Source organism: Borostomias antarcticus (genome assembly GCF_949987555.1).
Source record: "Borostomias antarcticus genome assembly, chromosome: 1".
NCBI classification, from domain to species: Eukaryota; Metazoa; Chordata; class Actinopteri; order Stomiiformes; family Stomiidae; genus Borostomias; species Borostomias antarcticus.
Window position 1 is genome coordinate 36538894 of NC_140234.1, and position 20346 is coordinate 36559239.

Below are 20346 nucleotides of genomic sequence, written 5' to 3' on the forward strand. Positions count from 1 at the left end.
GATTGGTTCAGCCGTCTCGGAGGAAGAGTGTAGCGCACATTAATGCAAATCTGCATAGGAAATGTTATGGAGGAACACACAGAGCCCAATTATTTTTACTTTTACTTAGAAACATGGCTCCTTTTAGAGCTGTAGGTCATACGGGGTTGAGGTCAGGGCTCTGTCCAGGCCAGTCAAGTTCTTCCACACCAACCTCACCCAAGAAAAAAAACAAAACATGCCTTCATGGACCTTGCTTTGTGCACTGGGGCACAGTCATGCTGGAACAGAAAAGGGCCTTCCCCAAACTGTTCCCACAAAGTTGGAAGCATAGAATTGTCCAAAATGTCTTAGTAAGCTGAAGCATTAACATTTCCCTTCACTGGAACTAAGGGGCCTAGGCCAACCCCAGAAAAACAACCCCAGACCATTATCCCTACTCAACCAAACTTAACAGTTGGCACAATGCAGTCAGGCAGGTAAGGTATTCGCCAAACCCAGACTTGTCCATCAGACTGCCAGATAGAGAAGCGTGATTCATCACTCCACAGAAAACGTTTCCACACACGCATTAGGCCTACTGCCAACAACAATAAACAATAATAACCTGCTCTACCACCGTTTTGGTCATACAATGGATGTGGGTGGGCATCTTGAAAAATCATTCAAAAACATGTTAAACTCTCAATTTTAAAGACAAGAAGCTCACCGAGGGTGTAATTGGTGTCTGTTGGTGTTCTGACATCAAATTCGCCGCAAAGTATGAATCCTGTAGGGTTTTATTGATCATTTTCTGAAATCCATTGACTTGTATTGAAGCGACCGTTAGATGATAGATGTGTAGATCAATCCGCAGAGGGGATTCAGGAAGCGAAACTACTTACAGTAGCTATTGTTTATGTTGCTAGGCTACCTAGTTTGCGGAAGTTTACACACGTATGTGCTACGACTAAATAGTTCTATGCTAAATATTTTAAAAAGCCTTTCTAGATGAACTGGAATCTTACTTTATGGCGAATTATGTGTCAGAACGCCAACTAACACCTAGGTGAGTTTCTTGTCTTTGAAATCGAGTTTAACATGTTTTTGAATGATTTTTCAAGATTCCCACCCACATCCATTGTATGACCAAACCTGTGGTAGAGCAATTATCAACTTTCTCGAAAATGCTAGCTTTGTCAACGTTTTGATCTGAGCCATTGTATATGATCATAAATAACCTTAAAACAGGGCTAAACATGCATTTTCCCTTTACTACTCCTTTAAACAAACAACCAAGTAAAAAGTAGACAATGGATTAGATATGACTATGTATGTACATGAAGCAGTTCACTCGTTAAAGTCGCACTGAAACGGACGTTTGAGATCATCTAACTTCCGTAGTTTGACCTATTTCCGACGCAAACAAGATATGAGGGTGGGACATGTTTAGAGGAATTTGATTGGAACATTGACAAGTGGACGGGTTTTATGAACTTTAGACAGATTTGATAGAATGACGGTGTTGATTGACGGATGTATGTTGTGAGGTAATTGGCCTAAAATCTAAGGTACCTGTTGTCATTGCACGTGACCTACCGTTTTCCAGGAAGTAAGAAATGTTTTACTTTGATATAAGATTACAACAAAAGTAGAATTTTGTAAATTTTTTGGCATACATCGTTGAATAGGTGAACAATATGACCAATTATGTGATTATGATGACAGAATGCTTTTTTCATTTCAGTGCGACTTTAAGCTCAACTTCTTCCATGTTGGGTCAGGCAGGGTTTAATAATAGCTTAGAGCTAGGAGGGAGAGAAAATGAAAACAAAAGCAAAGGCCCGTCTTAGACATCATAACATTAAGTACAGATGCATCATTAAGACCCCTAGGCATGAGACTTAGTGAAGTGTGTATCCAATAGGCTTCACGTTGCTTAAGCAGAAGATCAGGATTACCAGGTCTCTTGGGCAGGCAATCACAATATTTCTCATGAAATAGGGTGGCAATACCAGCGTTTTTAAATTTGCCTTTTGGATCAGTCAGCGCCTGGACGTATCATGGCGATAATTTATTTCATAGTTACTCTATTTCCACCTGGTTATTTATAGCATTTTTGGTTGTGGAGGTGTACAGATACAGGCAGACAGAAATCAGGCAGACAAGCAGAAACTAATGGTTTCTGTCATTAAAGGAAAGTGTGTGTTTTCTGCTGCTGTAGGGGAGCCAAGAGACACAGTGGACAGACCTCCACTCATGGGCGGACCCCCATGTACGGCTCCCAGACCCCCATGTATGGAACAGGCTCCCGGACGCCCATGTATGGATCACAGACCCCGCTGCACGATGGTGAGACACACTCACACACACACACACATCCTGCTTAGTCAATACAAGAATACGTTTGAAGCAGACTTTTTTATGCTTGCAGCTGTTGGTGTTGATCTTCCTGTGCTTACACAGGGACTGAGTTTATCAAAATACATCTGAAAGACGCTGAAGTAAAATAAGTTTCTCAATGGTTTCCTGATGTGTAATCATCATTGTATAAAAGCACAAAGGGCTCCACCTCATGTCGCTCACAACCCTTATTCATGATAATACCACAGCGTTCCCTCGGGTCATGGAATTTCTGTAATACCATGGAATCTTAAAAGTTCTATTCCAGACATGGAAAGTCGGGGGATTTGATCATTTTTTCGGCCAAGTCGTGGAATATCAGGTAGGGATGTGAGCAGTGACTATTTTCCCTGACGACTAGACGGTTTTGCAACCAACTATACGACTAGTCTAAAACAGAGACTCAGCGGCAGCAATTTGCATTCGTTGCGCTGGGCAATTCACTTCTCTCTCCCCAAAACAGTAGTTCAGCCTGTCTTTACAGTTTATTACTTAGAAAAGATCTAGATGTGGTTTATTTTGTTTACTTGAAGAAGAGTAGGCTAGCATATAGCCTGTAATGTTTCAGTAGGCTAAAACTAGAACATTGATATTAGCCTATTAAAGGTAATATCTAAACTCATCTTTTAATGGAATTAGGCAGAGCACAGTGGACTGGCTGTTTCACAAACAAATATTTGACGTTTGTTAAGCAATTGAAAAATAAATAACCCAAGAAAAGCACAATATATGGATGTTGATATATCGCCTATTCATGTCTCTAAGCATATTAATAGTCTCTAAGCAACAAATAGACTACATATGAAGAATACACAGGTCTATATTTAGCATGATGAGAGCTTGTGAGTGGAGTTGAGCAATAAAAAACACATTTATTTTGCTCATATATGCCCCCTCCCCCCAAAAATGAAAAAACAGCATTGAAAAAAATCTTACCGGTTCTCTTGAATTTCTGAAGTGTAGACTACAGGTGTTTTGATATGGTCTTTTACAACGAGACACACTACACAGTACATCTCTCTCTCACACATATAGTAGGCTTAGGCCCTAGAAAGCACACCGTCGGCCTACTAGGCCTGGCTATCAATTAATTTAATTCATATTCTATTAGACTGTGACCTCTGGATTAAGGATGTAACGATAACCGGTATAATGATAAACCACAATAAAATCTGATTAAATTTATCGCAATAGAATTGTCATTAAGATCGTGTTTGATGAAGCCGCTTTGAAAAACTCACTAAATACTGTACTGTTATTTTTAATGTTTATGCAAACAAAAAGTACAAAGTGCTACAATTTTTTTGTGGTTTTCAGTATAAAACGTATTTCAGATTAAATTATTTCAGTGTGTTTCAGTAGTTTTCCAACATCTTCAGCACATTTTAACAATACCACGACAATACTGATAACCGTCATCATTTTGGATCGTGATTTCCATACCATTTTCATTCCTCTACTCTGGACTGTGACCTCTGGACTGTGACCTCTGGACTGACCTCTGTCACTTCTGTCCCACACAGGAAATCGTACACCTCACTACGGCTCGCAGACCCCGCTGCATGATGGGAGCAGGACGCCAGGACAGAGTGGGGCGTGGGATCCCAACAACCCCAACACCCCCTCCAGGTAGTACACGTGTGCGCACACACACTTTCACTATATTGTTTTCTGACATTTCTTTAGTAGTTGTAACACCAGTAGGTTCTGTATACAGGTGCATCTTAGAATACCATGGAAAATAATTTTCTGTAATTTATTTCAAAACGTGAAATTTTCCTATTATAAATAATAAATATTTCAAGGCTGATTGCCTCCATACCACGCTCCACATTGATGCAGTAATTTGCGCACAAGGAGCCCCGACCAAGTATTGAGTGTATAAATGAAAATACTGAACATACTGTACAGTATCTTGTATCATGAAGATTAAAACAAAAAGGCTTGAAATATTTCACTTTGTGTAATGGATCTAGAATACATGAAAGTTTAACTTTTTTAAATTAAATTACGGAAAATGATTAACTTTGCACAATATTCACATTTTCTGAGATGCACCTATATACTTTGATAATTGTCTGTCTGTCATTGTATGGGTCTTGTGAAATGTATATTTTCTTTTAACCTGAGAAGATGAAGTGTTTCAGTACGCACTGTTAACCTGTGTGTGTGTGCGTGTTCGTTCGTTCGTTCGTTCCAGGGCGGATGATGAGTATGACTTCGGCTATGATGACGAGCCCTCGCCGTCTCCCCAAGGCTACGGGGGCACGCCCAACCCCCAGACCCCCGGCTACCCCGAGGTCCCCTCGCCACAGGTCAATCCCCAGTACAACCCCCAGACCCCGGGGACCCCCGCCATGTAAGTAACACACACACACACACACCTCTTACTGACATGCGCACACACACCTGATCTGCAGGTCTCTCCTCTCACTTAAAGCAATGAGACTCGCACACTCACAGAACCCGCCACTTCAACCATATACACTCTCTCTCTCTCTCTCTCTCTCTCTCTCTCTCTCTCTCACACACACACTCACACACACTCAGTCACCTGGTCCTCGTGATGATGATGAGTCCTGTCTGTGTCGTTCAGGTACAACACGGAGCAGTACTCTCCGTACGCGGCCCCGTCCCCCCAGGGCTCCTACCAGCCCAGCCCCAGTCCCCAGAGCTACCACCAGGTGGCGCCAAGCCCGGTGGGCTACCAGAACACACACTCCCCGGCCAGCTACCACCCCACCCCCTCACCCATGGCCTACCAGGTACCCCTCGCAGCTCTTCAAATCCCCCCCCGGGTCTGCTAAATCACACCCGCTTGTTCATCACAAACGTCTCTTTATCATACATGCATATAAACGTTTACCTACCTACTTCACTTGAATGCGTTTTTTGTAAGTCGCTCTGAATGATGGTCAAATGTGCCAAATGCCTAACTTGTAGCCCCCCCACCCCCCCCCCAGGCGAGTCCGAGCCCCAGCCCCGTAGGCTACAGTCCCATGACCCCCGGAGCGCCCTCCCCGGGGGGCTACAACCCCCACACCCCAGGGTCCAACATCGACCAGACCTCCAGCGACTGGGTCACCACCGACATCCTGGTCAGGGTCAAGGACACCTTCATGGACCTGCAGGTGGTCAACCAGACGGGCGTCATACGCAGCGTCACTGTGAGTAAACACGCCATAGACGCCACAATAGACACACAACAGCATGCAGGGGAAAGGGTTAGAGGTGGCCAGGCGGTGGCCCCGCCCTTTGACAGCACCTTGGGTTCTGTGTGTGTGTGTGTGTGTGTGCGCGCGCGCGTGTGTGCACGCATGTGCGTCCCATTCATTCATCGTCTGTTTGACAGAGTAGGAGAAAACTCTTCTCATTTCCTGTCTTAGGACAGCGCAGTGTGGTTGCTGTCCAGTGTTCTTTTGTCAATTCTTGGTTTTCATTTTTAGTAGTCAGGAATATTTCAGAAGAGGCGTTCTTTCTTTAAATATTGAAGAGGCGCCAACACATCCGCACGGTACTCACTGTGCACATGGATAAACACACAGTTGTTCAGCTGTGGAAGACACTCAGCAGCCTTGAGTGGACTAGTGTGTGAGGGAACCAGAGAGTGCCGAGTACCCAGTAACCCCCGATGGTGGGTGGTTCCTATCTCGGAGCCGAGCAGAACACTGTATATAAACTCAAGTGGGAGTAAGTGCAGAGCCACAGTTCAGATTCCACACACTCCAAGCTGTGGGTGGTGACTCACTCAAGACAGGCCTAGCAGGGCTGCAGCTTCACATGTGATTTTTTTTTTTTTTATTCTATTCCAGACATGGAAAGTCAGGGGATTTCATTGTTTTTTGGTCCGAGTCATGGAATATCAGGGAATTTTGTTTTTAGTAGCTTTACATTTTAGTTGCCATTTCTCAAAATGTAATATTTTCCATGCTGTATTTTTCACACATTTCCCATAGTGTGTGAGAGGGTATGGTTACTTGATTTTTCAGCCCTTATTTATACCCTTCCCTAAAGTATATATCTATCCATCTTCCTTCCACTTTATCCATGCATTATAGGTCATGGAAATTCTGCTTTTTAGTCATTGAAAGTCAGGGAATGTGATATTTGACTGGGAACCCTGTCCTCAGAACAACAGTCCAACCACTGAGAACAAGGGTGGACACCCTTGTTATTGTTAGGCAGCTCTCTTTAAACACACTTTAAAGCAAGCTAACAGTTCAGATTGGTTTATTAAATGTTTGTGCAGGGTGTATTGGAATGTTTAGATGATAAATGGATAAATGGGTAGGTATTTATCCCAGAGGGTTGACTTGTTGTTAAAATGTTTACAGCACAGTCTTGACGGAGACTGGTCTACTTAGGAAAGTGACAGAGTAAATAGTTGAATGACATGGATTGTGATTATTGGCTCTCCTTCCCTCCCCGCCTTCTCCCTCTTCTCTCTCCAGGGTGGAATGTGCTCGGTGTTCCTCCAAGAAACAGAGAAGGTGGTCAGCATCTCCAGTGAACACCTGGAGCCAGTAACGCCCACCAAGAACAACAAGGTAACTCCCACGATTACCTAAACCTGCGCACTCGTCCTCTCTCTCTCTCTCTCTCTCTCTCTCTCTCTCTCTCTCTCTTCCTCTTTCTCTCTCGCGCTCTCTCTCGCGCTCTCTCTCGCTCTCTCTCTCTTTTTGTCTCTCTCACTCTCTCTCTCTCACCCGCATTCATCAGTTATCAGATAGATCAGCAGACAGAGACACGCTGACCCTCCATCTCTCTCACTCACACCTCTCTCTTTCTTGTCTCTCCTCCTCTCCCTCAGGTGAAGGTGATCCTGGGGGAGGACCGGGAGGCCACGGGGATCCTGCTGAGTATCGATGGAGACGATGGGATCGTCAGGATGGAGCTGGACGACCAGCTAAAGATTCTCAACCTCCGCTTCCTGGGCCGCCTGGAGCACTGAGGCCAACACACACACACCCACACACACCCACACACACACACCCTGGACATGCCCTGTTCACCCTGGTCTTGTCCAGAAAGTATCCCCAGCTCCTAGCCCTGGACCATGTTTTAGATATAGGATGTATTTTCAAATAAATAATTGCATACTCCTGCACACACTTTTCTCGGCTTTATTTGTCATTAAAGTTGCAGATAAACAACAACAACTACTACAAAACACGAAACCATCATCAATACAGTTTAGTAGAAGCATTAAATGTATTTCACAAATTAGACAGGACGTATGTCTCTATGAATGGATTTGATAGGTATGAGTTGGCATTATCATCATTATCTTACTTATACAGTACCTATCTTGACCACTCAGATCTAATTCCAGATCTAGTTTGTAGGATAGGAGATAAGGACTATGGTGGGTGTTCAGGACTCCAGGCCACACTGCAACAAGCTGAATGTGTCCGTCTCTGGACCTCTACTCCTCGTTCTTTCAGGGGTATAAAAGGATAAAATGGCTGTTTTTCTTTGATTCTCTTCTGCTCGGTTAGTCCGAGTTTTATTGTAGTTAACCATTATTTGTTTTTAGTGCTTTCTGATTGTATGTTTCTGTCAGTGCTTGTTTTTGGGGATGTAAATCGCCCTGCCGGCAAACAGTGAACTACACCAATAAACGATCAACTGTGACCCCTGCTGAGTGCCGTAGTGCTTCCCCCTCCACGGTTGTGCAGTACAGTGTATTTATCACATTTATCAAAAATGTGTATTTCTGAGATTTTTATTGTAGAACTTCTTGAGAGTAGGTAAGCTAAGGTAAGGTCCCTGGTTCGATCCCAGCTCCCGTCATTGTGGTGTAGTGTCCTTGAGCAAGACACTGAACCCCAAAATCACTTGTGTGTGACACGGTGGCGCAGTACCTAGTACTGTCGCCTCACAGCAAGAAGGTCTCCGGGCCTTTCGGTGTGGAGTTTGCATGTTCTCCCTGTGTTTGCAAGGGTTCCCTCCCCATGAACCCAATATGAAAAGCATGCAGAAGAACAGAGGCTCTTCAGTCCAGGACCAGCACTTGGACTTGGTCCCCGGGGCACCATGAACGATGGCTGCCCCCTGGAGGAGGACTGCTTGGATGGGAAAAATGCAGGGAACAATTTCCACCGACGACGCCTGAAAAATGTGTGTGTGCTGTATGCCGTGTCGCCCCTCACTGTGTGTGCAGTGGTGTGTCACTGTGGCCGAAGATTATTCTGTATTTCCAGAGGGTGCCAGCATTCAGAAATAAGGCAAGGTGATGTGATGCTACTGTAGTAGCAGCAATACTGTAGATCTATGGAACTTGACTGGATAACTACGATAAGCATGACTTCCATTAAGTCTTTATTATGCATTAATGAAACTAAGTCCTACTACAAATCACAAGATACAATGCAGCAGAGAAGACATTTCAGAGCCGTGTTTTAAAACCACCAACCTGCATCTTTAATTGCAGGGTTCTTGTGGGTGTTCATGGTTTATAGGGAGGTAGAGGAGGGGGACCTTCTTGGGGCAGGGATGCCCAGGAGAGGTGTTCCAGAGCTGGAGAGGGTGAGCCTTGTGCCGCAGGTCGTGGTCCTGCATCCAGTCGTGGAAGTCACAACCTAGAGTGAGGTTCTGGGACACGGGGATCTTAGTCTGGAACCATACCTCTCGCCCCTGGAAGTGGACATGGAGGAGAATGGGGGGACTTGAGAATGTACCACAGTTCCTCGTAAAATCTCAGTCAAACTGTTTTGTGTTTTTAGTCTTCTATAATTTTTAGAGTGTCTGCTAGTTTTATCTGTTGTGCAACTATGCCAACCTTGTGTTTTTTAAATGTGCTATAGAAATAAAGTGGATTGGATAGAAAATAAACACAAGTGAAGCGAGGGAAGTGGTTTGTGGTCAGCCCTCAGAATTGTTGGTTAAAGAAAGCTGTGTGTGCGTGCGTGCGTGTGTGCGTTTTAGTGTGCAGAGAGAGCTCACCTTATCCTGGATACACTGGACAGCCATTTGTTCACCTAGGACTGGGGCCAAAATACTCTGGATCTCAGCAAGCTGGTCACACACACAGGAAAACAACTGCTATTAAATGACATTTTCAACAGTGAAACTGTTTTGAACTCGAAGTGTTGTGACTCCAACTCCACAGATGTGATAAATATAATAAAATAAGATTTACCACAGCCTGTAAAATACGGGAAAGAGTCTGAGAGGGGAAGCTCTGGTGATGGGAACGTTAGAACAGAGATAGAGATAGAACGCTTCGGTGTCGAGTGCATTTGAAGTCCAGAGATACAGATAGACGGCAGATCAGAGAACCAGACAGATGGTGGGGGGGCTAAACGTGAAGGATTGTGGGTATCTCACCTCATAGGTTTGGTTACAGGAGGGCCGAATACCTGCAGTATCCAGTACCCTGGATTAGAGGAGGAGGCAGGTAGACTACTCAGTCAAATGTTCCATTGTTGACCTGCTGGGGTGTGTGTTTGTGTGTGTGTGTGTGTGGGGGGGGGGGGGGGTTGCAGGCAGGACACTGGACTCACTGGTCGATATGGAAATGTGCTCGCAGTTTCAGTGCTATCTGGAAGTACAGCAGAGGAGAGTTCATGCCCTCAACACAGGCAGCGCAGGACCCATGCTTGACCCACTCGTCTTTCCTAGTGAGAAGCACACACACACACACAAGTTTAGTAGCCAAGGTGTCTTATAAATCCACAACTGTTCAGTCAGCACTGAGATTGTCTCACAATGAAAAGTGCTTTATAAATAAAGATGATTTAAATATAAATAAAGATTATTTTTTACAGGGTGGCTCTAGTGAGGAGACGCACCAGAAGGAGAAGCTGGATTTGGACTTCAGTAGGGAGGGCCACAGCTGGGAGAGCTCAGGGTCCAACTCCTACACACACACACACACACACACACACACACACACATGCTTTAAACAGACAGATACAGTATGATGTTCTGTACATATCCACTGTACTGCATGCATTACAGCACCCTTGTAGGCCAGAGCAGAGACAGGTCTCACCTTCAGGTCTGAGTGGAATATGGGCCAGCATCTACAGCACAGCTGAGCACGTTGCGGCCTGCATGGGGCGCCACCACACCCGTGAGTTTAGATGTGCAGTATTACTCAATCAGTGTTTACAGTAAGACTGTGAAACTTAACGGATGGCATGGTGAAATTGTGTACAAATGTTGTTAGTACTGCCGTAGTAATGCGTTATGTGATATCTAACACCGAAGCAATGTTGTTGACAATTCACTATCGCTTTCCTGTAGTGTAGCTTTGACACAGAACAGTATTATTTACCAGAGTCCATGGATGGTCCAGTTATGGATGCTGGGAGGAACATTGCATTGCGATTGGTTCTGCAGACTCTGGAGAAAGGATGGATGGATGGATGGATGGATGGATGGATGGATGGATGGATGGACACAAGCCAATAGACAGACAGGTGGAGGACTGGACAGACAGACGGATATATGGACAGACGGACAAACAGAACTCACCACACAGAAGCCTGCAGGCCACTGCAAGGTGTAGATCAGACACTTCCACTTACAGAACCTGGAGGAAACAGAACTGCTGTTGAGGTTAAGGGTTAAGGTCAGAGGTTGGGTTAGGGTCTCAACAAAAAGAGCATCATCAGACCAAAGGCAGGTTTCCAACACCGGGAGGAGATCTTACTGCTTTTCCTGGTTGTCTTCGGTCCAGTGGTCAATCTCCATAGAGAGACAGAAGCCACCCAGGAAGACCAGTAGCAGCTGCAGCCCTGAGGGCTGCATGGTCACCCTGTACAGTCAGGTGGTCTGGTGGTCTCTTCACTGCTGGTCTCACTGCTGGTTTATCTTCTTCTACAGAGGTCACTGCTGGACTTTTCTATTACAGACGTCTTTGCTGGTCTCTCCTCTTCTACAGAGGTCACTGCTGGTCTCTGCTGTTCTCTCTGTTGGTCTCTCTTCTACAGAGGTCACTGCTGGTCTCTATACAAGGTCTCTGCTGGTCTCTTCTGCAGAGGTCACTGCTGGTCTCTGCTGGTCTCTCAGTTGGTTTCTCTTCTTCTACAGAGATATCTGCTGGTATTTCTTCTTCTGCAGAGGTCACTGCTGGTCTGACCGCTGGTCTCTCCACTGGAGTTTGTGAGGGTGTGGGCGAGAGGACAGAGATGTTACTGTCTAGAGAGTGAGCCTTGCTTCTGATTTGAAAGCATTTTATGGTGAGCTCAGTTCCTCATTCTGTAACCAGCACTCCACAGACAGTGACATGGAGTGGCAAAGGAAATGGCTGTCATTGTAAATAACAATTTGTTCTTAATCGACTAACCTGGATAGATACGAGTTGAATGAAACATGAACGTAAAGCTGAACACTTGTTGAGACTCACAAGAGAGATCTTGTCAGCCTTTTGTTTCCACACTGTTTTTGTGTGTTGGCTGTAAGCCAAACACCAAGAAGAGGGAATCCTATTTGTCTCTCCCTTCCTCTTTCTTGTCGTTGTTGACCTGCAGTTCTATTGTTGCTACCAGAAGAGGCAGTGGTCCCAGAACATCAAAACAAAAAGACTCCACAGATTTCCCAGGTCAGCGGTGGCGGAGTGGATAGTGCGCTGTTTATACCTCCATGTGCGCTGCCTATCACCGCAAAGGTTGTGAGTTCATTCCTTGGTGTGGACATACCAAGGTACCATGACATATTTTGTCACTGGATGTTATAGAAGTTATGTAACGAGTGTGGGTCATATTTGTTAATTATAGACCCTTTTACAGCCTAGTCAGCACAAGTATGCGCGCACATTCTTGACACAGTAGCAGAGGAAGACAGAGTACGGACTGGACTGAGGACATCATCAAAAATGCCCGCGTTTGCGGTGCCCATTTTATATCAGGTAAGTTATTTTGACTACCTGGTTTCACTGGAATGTCTGGTTGAAATGTAGCCCTTCTCAGTCCCGTTGTCGCATTCCGCTCGCTCATGCCAGACAACAGTCCTTTGCTGGTCCATTCACTTTGCCGTCAAAATAAATCGGTGTCGGCCTATAGGAGAGAAGGGCTAGTTGAAATGTAGAGTAATATCTGAAATAATCAGTAACCCATAACCTGGCTGCACGCTAAGCTAAAGCTAAGTTCAGGAAATGAAGCCCAATGATAGCTAGCTAACGTTAGCTAGTCGTTAGCTAGTGCTAGCTAATACGCTAGCTAGTGTTAGCTACCTAACTCGAGGAGTTGGAGATACTGTGCACGTTCTCTCAAAGTGCTTCATATCTATATCTTCATATCAATATAATATCAAGATCCTAGTAGATGTCCAAATAACCCACTGTGTCCTGGGTCTACTTATTCACCACCTAAAGGGAAGTGCAGCATTGTTTATCCAGAAACAAAAGTTGAACCCATTGCAGCAAAATAGCTAACATTACAGGAATCATCAGTGTAACTGCTTTAGCCACTGGCCGCTACCATTAATGTTATGGAAGCTGCTGCTAGTTGTTGTGAGCCCATGAGCTAACTGGCTATCCCGCTCTCATTGTGCTGGATTAGCATTGGAAGCATTGGAACTGATGTGTCCAGGTGACAAGACCCATCTTTATTTATCAGACATTACCGTCCTACTAGTCCCGCACAGAAACAAGCCAGACAAAACACACATAGGTTTGACCTGGCCTGGTTCAGTCAGATGTGAGAGAGAAAAGAACATCTGGCCGCCTGATCTTGTGATCTCTGAAGACTCACTTCCCCTCACAGACTCTCTACAGAGGACTGCACCCGAGAGTATCGGTCTGCTACACATCTGGAAGAACTGTCTGCTACTACTACTACTACCACTACTACTACTACTACTACACTACTACGACGACTACTACTACTACTACTACCATACTACTACGACTACTACTACTACTACTACTACTACTATACTACTATACTAATACTACTACGACTACTACTACTACACTACTACTATACTAATACTACTACGACTACTACTACTACTACTACTACTACTACTATACTACTACTACTACTGTATACTACTACTACTACTACTACTACTACTACTATACTACTACGACTACTACTACTACTACTACTACTATACTACTACTATACTAATACTACTACGACTACTACTACTACTACTACTACTACAGTACTACTATACTAATACTACTACGACTACTACTACTACTACTACTACTACTACTACTACTACTACTGCTACTATACTAATACTACTACTACTACTACTACTACTACTACTACTACTACTATTACTACTACTATAAATGCTATACTACTACTAATACTACAAATGCTATACTACTACTACTACTATAATACTAGTATATGTATACACTGCTGTGGCCTATAGTGAGACAGCAGGCCCATTATGAATCCAAAATATCAGGGCTACAGTGTTGTTTGATTTAAAACTGTCTTCTTCTCTTTCAAACTTCTCTTTTTAGATTTATGACTTAAACAGAATGAAGATAGCAGTACATACTGTTACGACTGAAATGGTACCCCAAAACCATTAAAGGGCCAACAGTTTGCTGCACTAAGCCGTACCCATAACAACGCCACAATAAGACAGAGTTGCTTGTGAAGTCAAAAAGAGTAGAAGTTTATTGCCCTAAGGCCCCACATAGGCCTTTACAAGATAAGTGCATATCAACTAAAGATCACACTAAATAACAAAACATATCCCTAATGCACACAAAACAGACAACTGATAACTGATAAATAAACTCTGTCAGGACAGCAGAGGGGGGGAATAAACATAAACAAAAGCCTTGGGGAATAACCGGTAAAGGATAACTAAAATATAAACTAAACAGAAATAGTTTGCTTATCGTCCTGCCAAGGGATGGGGGAGGGGAGAAAGAAAACTACATAACTGAAAAGATTACCTACATAATTACAGAACTAGGAACCAAGGTAAAACCCAGGGTGTTGAGGCAATGTTGAGGGGGCATCCGCTCTCCAGAGTCTGCTGGAGCAGGCTTGCTGTGATGGGGGTTATGTTGACTTGGCGAATGCAGAGGCTGGTACACTGTGGTGTCATTCGTCAGTCACTGTGAGAATGTATGTGTCCCAACTGTGTCCCAACTCGCACCAAAATCAGCTACAACAATGAAAAGCCCTGGTTCACAGCCAAACTGGAGCTGGAGATACAGGAGCTGGAGAAAGAGGAAGGAAGGAAGAGAGGAGGAAGAGAGGAGACAAGGACTGGTTTAAAGAGGCCAAGGACCAGTTTAGCAAGACAGTGAAGGAGGCTAAACGAGGCTTCTCTGAGAAACTACAACATCAGTTTTCAGAGGGGAACACATCCTTGGTCTAGAAAGGCATGAGACAGATCATCAACTACAAACTGAAATCCCCCCAGTCCACTGACGACCCACGCCTGGCCAATGACCTGAATGAATTCTACTGCAGATATGACAAACAATGCCCCCTCCCACACCCACCAGTCCCAGCAGCCCAGCTCCCATTCCTCCCCATAGCTGCCCCCCCCCCCTCCACTGCAGCACAGCCTCTCACCATCTTCAAAAGGATGTGAATTGCCAGCTCCCCAGGAAAGAGGCCGGACCAGACTGTCTCTCCCTCCATGCTGTAGTTCTGTGCTGATCAGCTGTCCCCCGGTGTTCACTGATCACTTCACTCATCTTCAACACCTCACTAGAGACATGCCATGTTCCAGCCTGCTTCAAGACCTCCAGCATCACATCTGGAAGAAAACAAAGATCACTGGCCTCAATGACTCCAGGCTCGTCACCCTGACCTCTGTAGTAATGAAGGTCTTTGAGCGCCTTGTTCTGCTGCACCTCAAATCCATCATGGACCCATTCCTGGACCCTCTGCAGTTCGCCTACAGAGCAAACAGATCTGTGGAAGACGCAGTAAACATGGTCCTTCACTACATTCTACAGTGTCTGCACCTATGCCAGGACCCTGTTTGGATTTCAGCTCTGCCTTCAACACCATCCTCCCGCCCACACTGGAGTGCAAGCTCTCCCAGCTGTACATGCCCGACTCTACCAGCAGGTGGATCACTGACTTCCTGTCTGACAGGAAACAGCACATGAAGCTGGGAAAAACCATCTCTGACTCCAGGTCCATCAGCACCGTGTCCCCCAAGGGCTGCGTCCTTTCCCCCATATTCTTTTACCTGTACAAGAACAGCTGCACCTCCAGCCACCAGTCTGTCAAGCTCCTGAAGTTTGCGGACGACACCACCCTCATCAGACTCATCTGTGAGGGAGACGAGTCCGCCTACAGGTGGGAGATCGACCAGCTGCTGTCCTGGTGCGGCCAAAACAACCTGGAGCTCAACGCTCTCAAGACAGTGGAGATGATTGTAGACTTCAGAAAGAAACCAGCCCCCCCCCCCCCCCCCCCCCCCCATCACACTGATCGACACCCCAGTGACACTGTCGACTCCTTCTGCTTCCTGGGCATCACTATCTCCCAAGACCTCAAATGGGAAGTAAACCGGGTCCCTCGTGAAGAAGGCACAGCAGAGGATGTACTTCCTGAGGCAGCTGAAGAAACTTTACCAAAGAAAATGATGGTGCTCTTCTACACCTCCATCATCGAGACCCTGTAATAGGAAGTGAAGCAAATTCCTAGTACGTTGAAAAACTTCATGGCAATTAAACAAATTCGTATTCTGATCATTATTGTTGTTGTTGTTGTTGTTGTTATTATTATTAGTGTAAGACTGTGGGTGGTGGTCAGAATAGAGTTAGACCCTATGATAGACCCTCTTTCCTCTCTCAAATATTATTGCTGAGGTATTTTGAATCTAATCCCAGCTTTGAGTTCACACCTGTTCCAACACACTGAGGCCTCAGGGTGCAGGCAGGACACTGGACTCACTGATCAATATTGAACATGTTTTTCGTGCATTCTTCTTATTCACAAAGTTACCTTTGCTCTTGGCTTTCTGTGTTGATTCACTATTTCATGAACCATTTCCAAGATAAAGTCATTATTTCATTGCATGATATGATTTGAATTTTGTGGTATGGCGTTCCAGGATTCATATTGGGCTACAAATGAGGTCTTGCACGGTAAGGAATCACATATAAACATGCATATATAGCTCACTGGCTTGAGCTGTGCTCCACCAGTGCTGGGAGAGTTTGGACTCTGCTGCTGGCCATAGTTTGGCTCCTGTTCAGAAACAGGGTCATATGTCTTTGTGTCCTTGTACGGCCCAGACCAGAGCAGCAGCTACACCTCATAGCAACGCCTCACAGACAGCAGACCTCAGTCATGAACCGACTGCTGGTAAATACTCCTCTCCTTTTCTTCCCCTGTTCTCTCTTCTGCCTGTGTGTGTGCATGTGCGTGTGCGTTTGTGTGTGTGTCAGAGCTCTCAGGGCTGGAGAGAGATATCAAATCTAAGAGTTCGTATATTTGGATTAAAAGTGAGAGAGCTGTAACAGCGTGACCTTTGGAACTAGTCAGATTGAACTGTTCTGTAGCCGTGCTTGTTGGATGTGCTGCTACGTTTAAGACAGTCTTAGAGAGGAACAGAGGAGAGGGACAGAGGGAGAGGGTGGAAGAGACGTGCTGAAGCCTGTTGCAGGGCCTGCTTCTGTCCTATGGCCTCGGCTGCAGGTTGAGAGGGACGTTGTCCTATCAGACGTTTCCTGGGCAGACTGACACAGAGCTCAGCCATGGGTCAGACAGCTCTGGCCATTACAATAGTAGCATTTAGTGACCGGGGCACAGAAACACACTGTCTGATCTCTGTATGCTGATTACTGTTGCTAATATCGTCCATTGAGGTTTTATTTATTTCTTTATGATATATTTAATTTCTTGGGACTAGATTAAATAAATGTTTAAAGTGTTTCAATTACACGATAATATCATTCAAAAGAGATCACAACCCTTTCAGAATAGTCTACGTAAGTAGTAGTAAATTTATTTTACATTTAAAACATTTTGGAAGTAAATTTCTGCTACTGATTGTAACCTGGTTTCATATGTTTTTGTGTCATGCTCTGCCGTCTTGCATTTCATTAACAGGGACGTCATATGGCAGGCAAATGGTGCCATGTCCCGTTTAGCACGTACACACACACTTTCTCTCTCGTTCTCCGTCTGTCACACTCTCACACACCCGCTGGGGGCATTACAGTTAGCGGGCTTTGCCCTCCACCCTCCACCAATCAGTGTTTGATGGCAAAGATTGAGTGCCACTCATTGGCTGGCGCCTGTGCCTGTCCTCGCCCCGTCTGGTTCAGAAGACCCAGTGTGACCTTGATATATAGGCACAGTCCTCTTAAAGAGACAGGACACCAGCTCACACGCAAATAAACAAAGTAGCCTGTCAAGTACAGGGATGGGGGGGTGTTCCTTGCTCCAGGTCCACCTCTCCCCCCTCCCTGACCTCCTGACCTCCTGCTCATATCAGCAGCTTTGTTATCCCCCTCCCTCAGCCGTCCAGAGAATTTCCCAGAGGCCATTTCCTTTTCTCTCTCTCTCTCACATACACACACTCACGCGCATGTGTGCACACACACACACACACACAGACACATGCACACACACACACAGGCCACAGTATGATCTCACATCCCTGTACTAGTGAAAGGACAGATTGCACCACACTTGCTGTTAAAACGTTTTACTTACCATCTGTTGATCTCCAGATAGCTGTCCGTTTTTAGACCCAGTTTCTGCCTCCAACTTCTGCTTTTCTGAATCAATGTAGTGTGACGAGTGGCGCGGAGGTGGTTTGGAAGTTGGAACTGCGCTCACGTGCAGGACGTTCCTCTGAGCACTAGGCTGGACTAATGGTTGATGCTTGGGCTTCTGAGAGGGAGACCAGGGTTTTAACTTTAAGCCCACCTGGTGTTTTATAACAACAGGTGGCTATGAGCTAGCATTGGGGTTAAGATAGATAGATAGATAGATAGATAGATAGATAGATAGATAGATAGATAGATAGATAGATAGATAGATAGATAGATAGATAGATAGATAGATAGATAGATAGATAGATAGATAGATAGATAGATAGATAGATAGATGATGGATGGATGGCTAGCTATGCAGCCTAATGGTGTTTATCTTGAACCAGGCCAGGTCCAGTCTGGCTTATGTGTGTTGGCTGGCTTGTTTCTGTGCGGGACTGGTAGGACGGTAATGTCTGATAAATAAAGATGGGTCTTGTCACCTGGACACATCAGTTCCAATGCTTCCAATGCTAATCCAGCACAATAAGAGCGGGATAGCCAGTTCACTCATGGGCTCACAACAACTAGCAGCAGCTTCCATAACATTAATGGTAGCGGTCAGTGGCTAAAGCAGTTACACTGATGATAACATAAAGTCATCCCCACCAGGAACCCCGGTCTCCTGGGTGTTAGTCCAATGCTCTCACCACTACTCTACTTGTGCAGTGGAGATGGGCCCCGTACACACACGCAGATAGGGAGAGAAACTACGCACGTAGGGGTCAGTGGAGTCTGGTGGGTCCTAGAACCGGGTAAGCCCGGTAAGCGCACAATTTTTTGGGGGGTGCGCTGTCAAAGCATGCCCTGATGGGTTTCACAACACCAGAAGGGCGCTGAGCATTGGCATTTATATGTAAAAACATACAGGAAAACTATAGTAGCCTAGGCTACTGATGTTTTTTTAAACACATCAACAAAGGCCAATAATTTGAGAGCGAGCGAATAAGAGGGCAATATTTAGGCCAAAACAACCAAGCTTTTATGGACACACTAAAGAAACTACAGAGCCATTATGACAACAATGGCCAAGCACCACAAAGAGAATGACAGGACTAAAAAATACACCCCCTTAGGACACAGCACTCAATAGCCTACTCCCCTACTTCACTAATCAATGTTTAGACTACTAGCCTACTAGGCTACTAGGCGTATTAGCCCACCACTCCAGGTCTTGATTTGGTCTTGATTTGATTTGGTCTTGACTTCCGTAAGCTAGAATCATTTTCTCTGGCCTACAATGTTAAGTGAATAACGAGCTAGTAAGACCGGTGTCAACGGACTGTAACGTGGACTGTATTTTCATGAGGACTGTAGGGGGCGACGGAGCACTACCAAAATGCTAAACACTGATGAAAATGAAGCGATATGGCAGAATACAAGATGCATTTAAGTCAAAAACAGTCTGAAAGTCGATTTCAGGCTTCCCCTTATGGTGTCAGAACGATGGCTTATGATCAAGTTTTCAAATCAAGTTTTATTTGGATTTGTATGGGTAAACCAGGATTACCCTGGCTTATAGGAGCAATTGCCACTGGTAGGGGTACCAATAATTTGCAACACTTGGGACAATGTAATTGTTCCTATCAAAACGTAAACAACTATAATTCCGCACCAAAACGAAGTCCATTAGGCTAAGACAACTCGTGCTCAAACACCACAACGCCTTTTATCAAACTGAAATAGCCCTGCCAGTGCTAACCATCTCTGGGCTACTGTATTTAACATAATAACATTGCATTCATAAGCCATCGTTCTGACGCCATAAGGGGAAGCTTGTCAACGACATGCGACAACAGGTCCTTATCTCTCACATAGCAGCAAATGCACACACATTGCCAACATGATCAATCTGAAATGCATACGGTTGCGTGTCCACCGACAAGCTGTATTTTAGGGCGCTATAGGGATAAGAAAATAACTTACCTGATATAAAATGGGCACCGCAAACGCGGGCATTTCTGATTATGTCCTCAGTCCAGTCCGTAGGCTATGCTTAGCCACAGGCGACTCCATTTCTGAAAAGGCCGGTTTCCTCTTGAAACGAATAAAGTTTGTCACTAGAGCGCCGATTTGTAGCCTACACCCATAGACGCAACAGCCAGACATATTGATGGTAGGCCTATATAAAATACTAGTCTTTGCACTAAAATACGGCTCGCTCTGAACTCGTCTGTCTCCACCTGCTTCTGTTTCAAGAATGCCCGCGCATACATAGCTGGGTCTATAATGAACAAATATGACCCACGCTCTATTTTAACAAATGC

General features: G+C 45.0%; 3 protein-coding genes across 4 annotated transcripts in view; 2 read left to right on the forward strand and 1 right to left on the reverse strand.

The window, feature by feature from the left end:
* supt5h (SPT5 homolog, DSIF elongation factor subunit) overlaps nt 1-7447 on the forward strand; it is a 34578-nt gene extending 27131 nt beyond the window's left edge. Inside the window, exons 23-29 of the mRNA XM_084440627.1 lie at nt 2183-2310; nt 3885-3990; nt 4562-4720; nt 4958-5126; nt 5325-5528; nt 6813-6908; nt 7172-7447. Of these exons, the coding sequence (XP_084296753.1) occupies nt 2183-2310; nt 3885-3990; nt 4562-4720; nt 4958-5126; nt 5325-5528; nt 6813-6908; nt 7172-7312 (1003 nt within the window). The 3' untranslated portion in view covers nt 7313-7447. The remainder of the gene's footprint in view (nt 1-2182; nt 2311-3884; nt 3991-4561; nt 4721-4957; nt 5127-5324; nt 5529-6812; nt 6909-7171) is intronic.
* A 1337-nt stretch (nt 7448-8784) lies between these two features.
* On the reverse strand, nt 8785-11118 carry rnaset2l (ribonuclease T2, like; the record flags this gene model as incomplete). The annotated part of the gene is made up of 9 exons (XM_084461532.1): nt 8785-8997; nt 9307-9378; nt 9691-9739; nt 9867-9980; nt 10155-10222; nt 10358-10415; nt 10643-10710; nt 10843-10900; nt 11021-11118. 9 exons carry the CDS (start codon nt 11116-11118, stop codon nt 8785-8787), a joined length of 798 nt encoding a protein of 265 aa, XP_084317658.1.
* Nucleotides 11119-16540: 5422 nt separating this feature from the next.
* The window catches only part of cox7a1 (cytochrome c oxidase subunit 7A1), a 6869-nt gene continuing 3063 nt past the window's right edge, over nt 16541-20346 (forward strand). For both annotated transcript variants that reach the window (XM_084444744.1, XM_084444745.1), the window contains exon 1: nt 16541-16622. In XM_084444744.1, the coding sequence (XP_084300870.1) occupies nt 16608-16622 (15 nt within the window). In that variant the 5' untranslated portion in view covers nt 16541-16607. The remainder of the gene's footprint in view (nt 16623-20346) is intronic.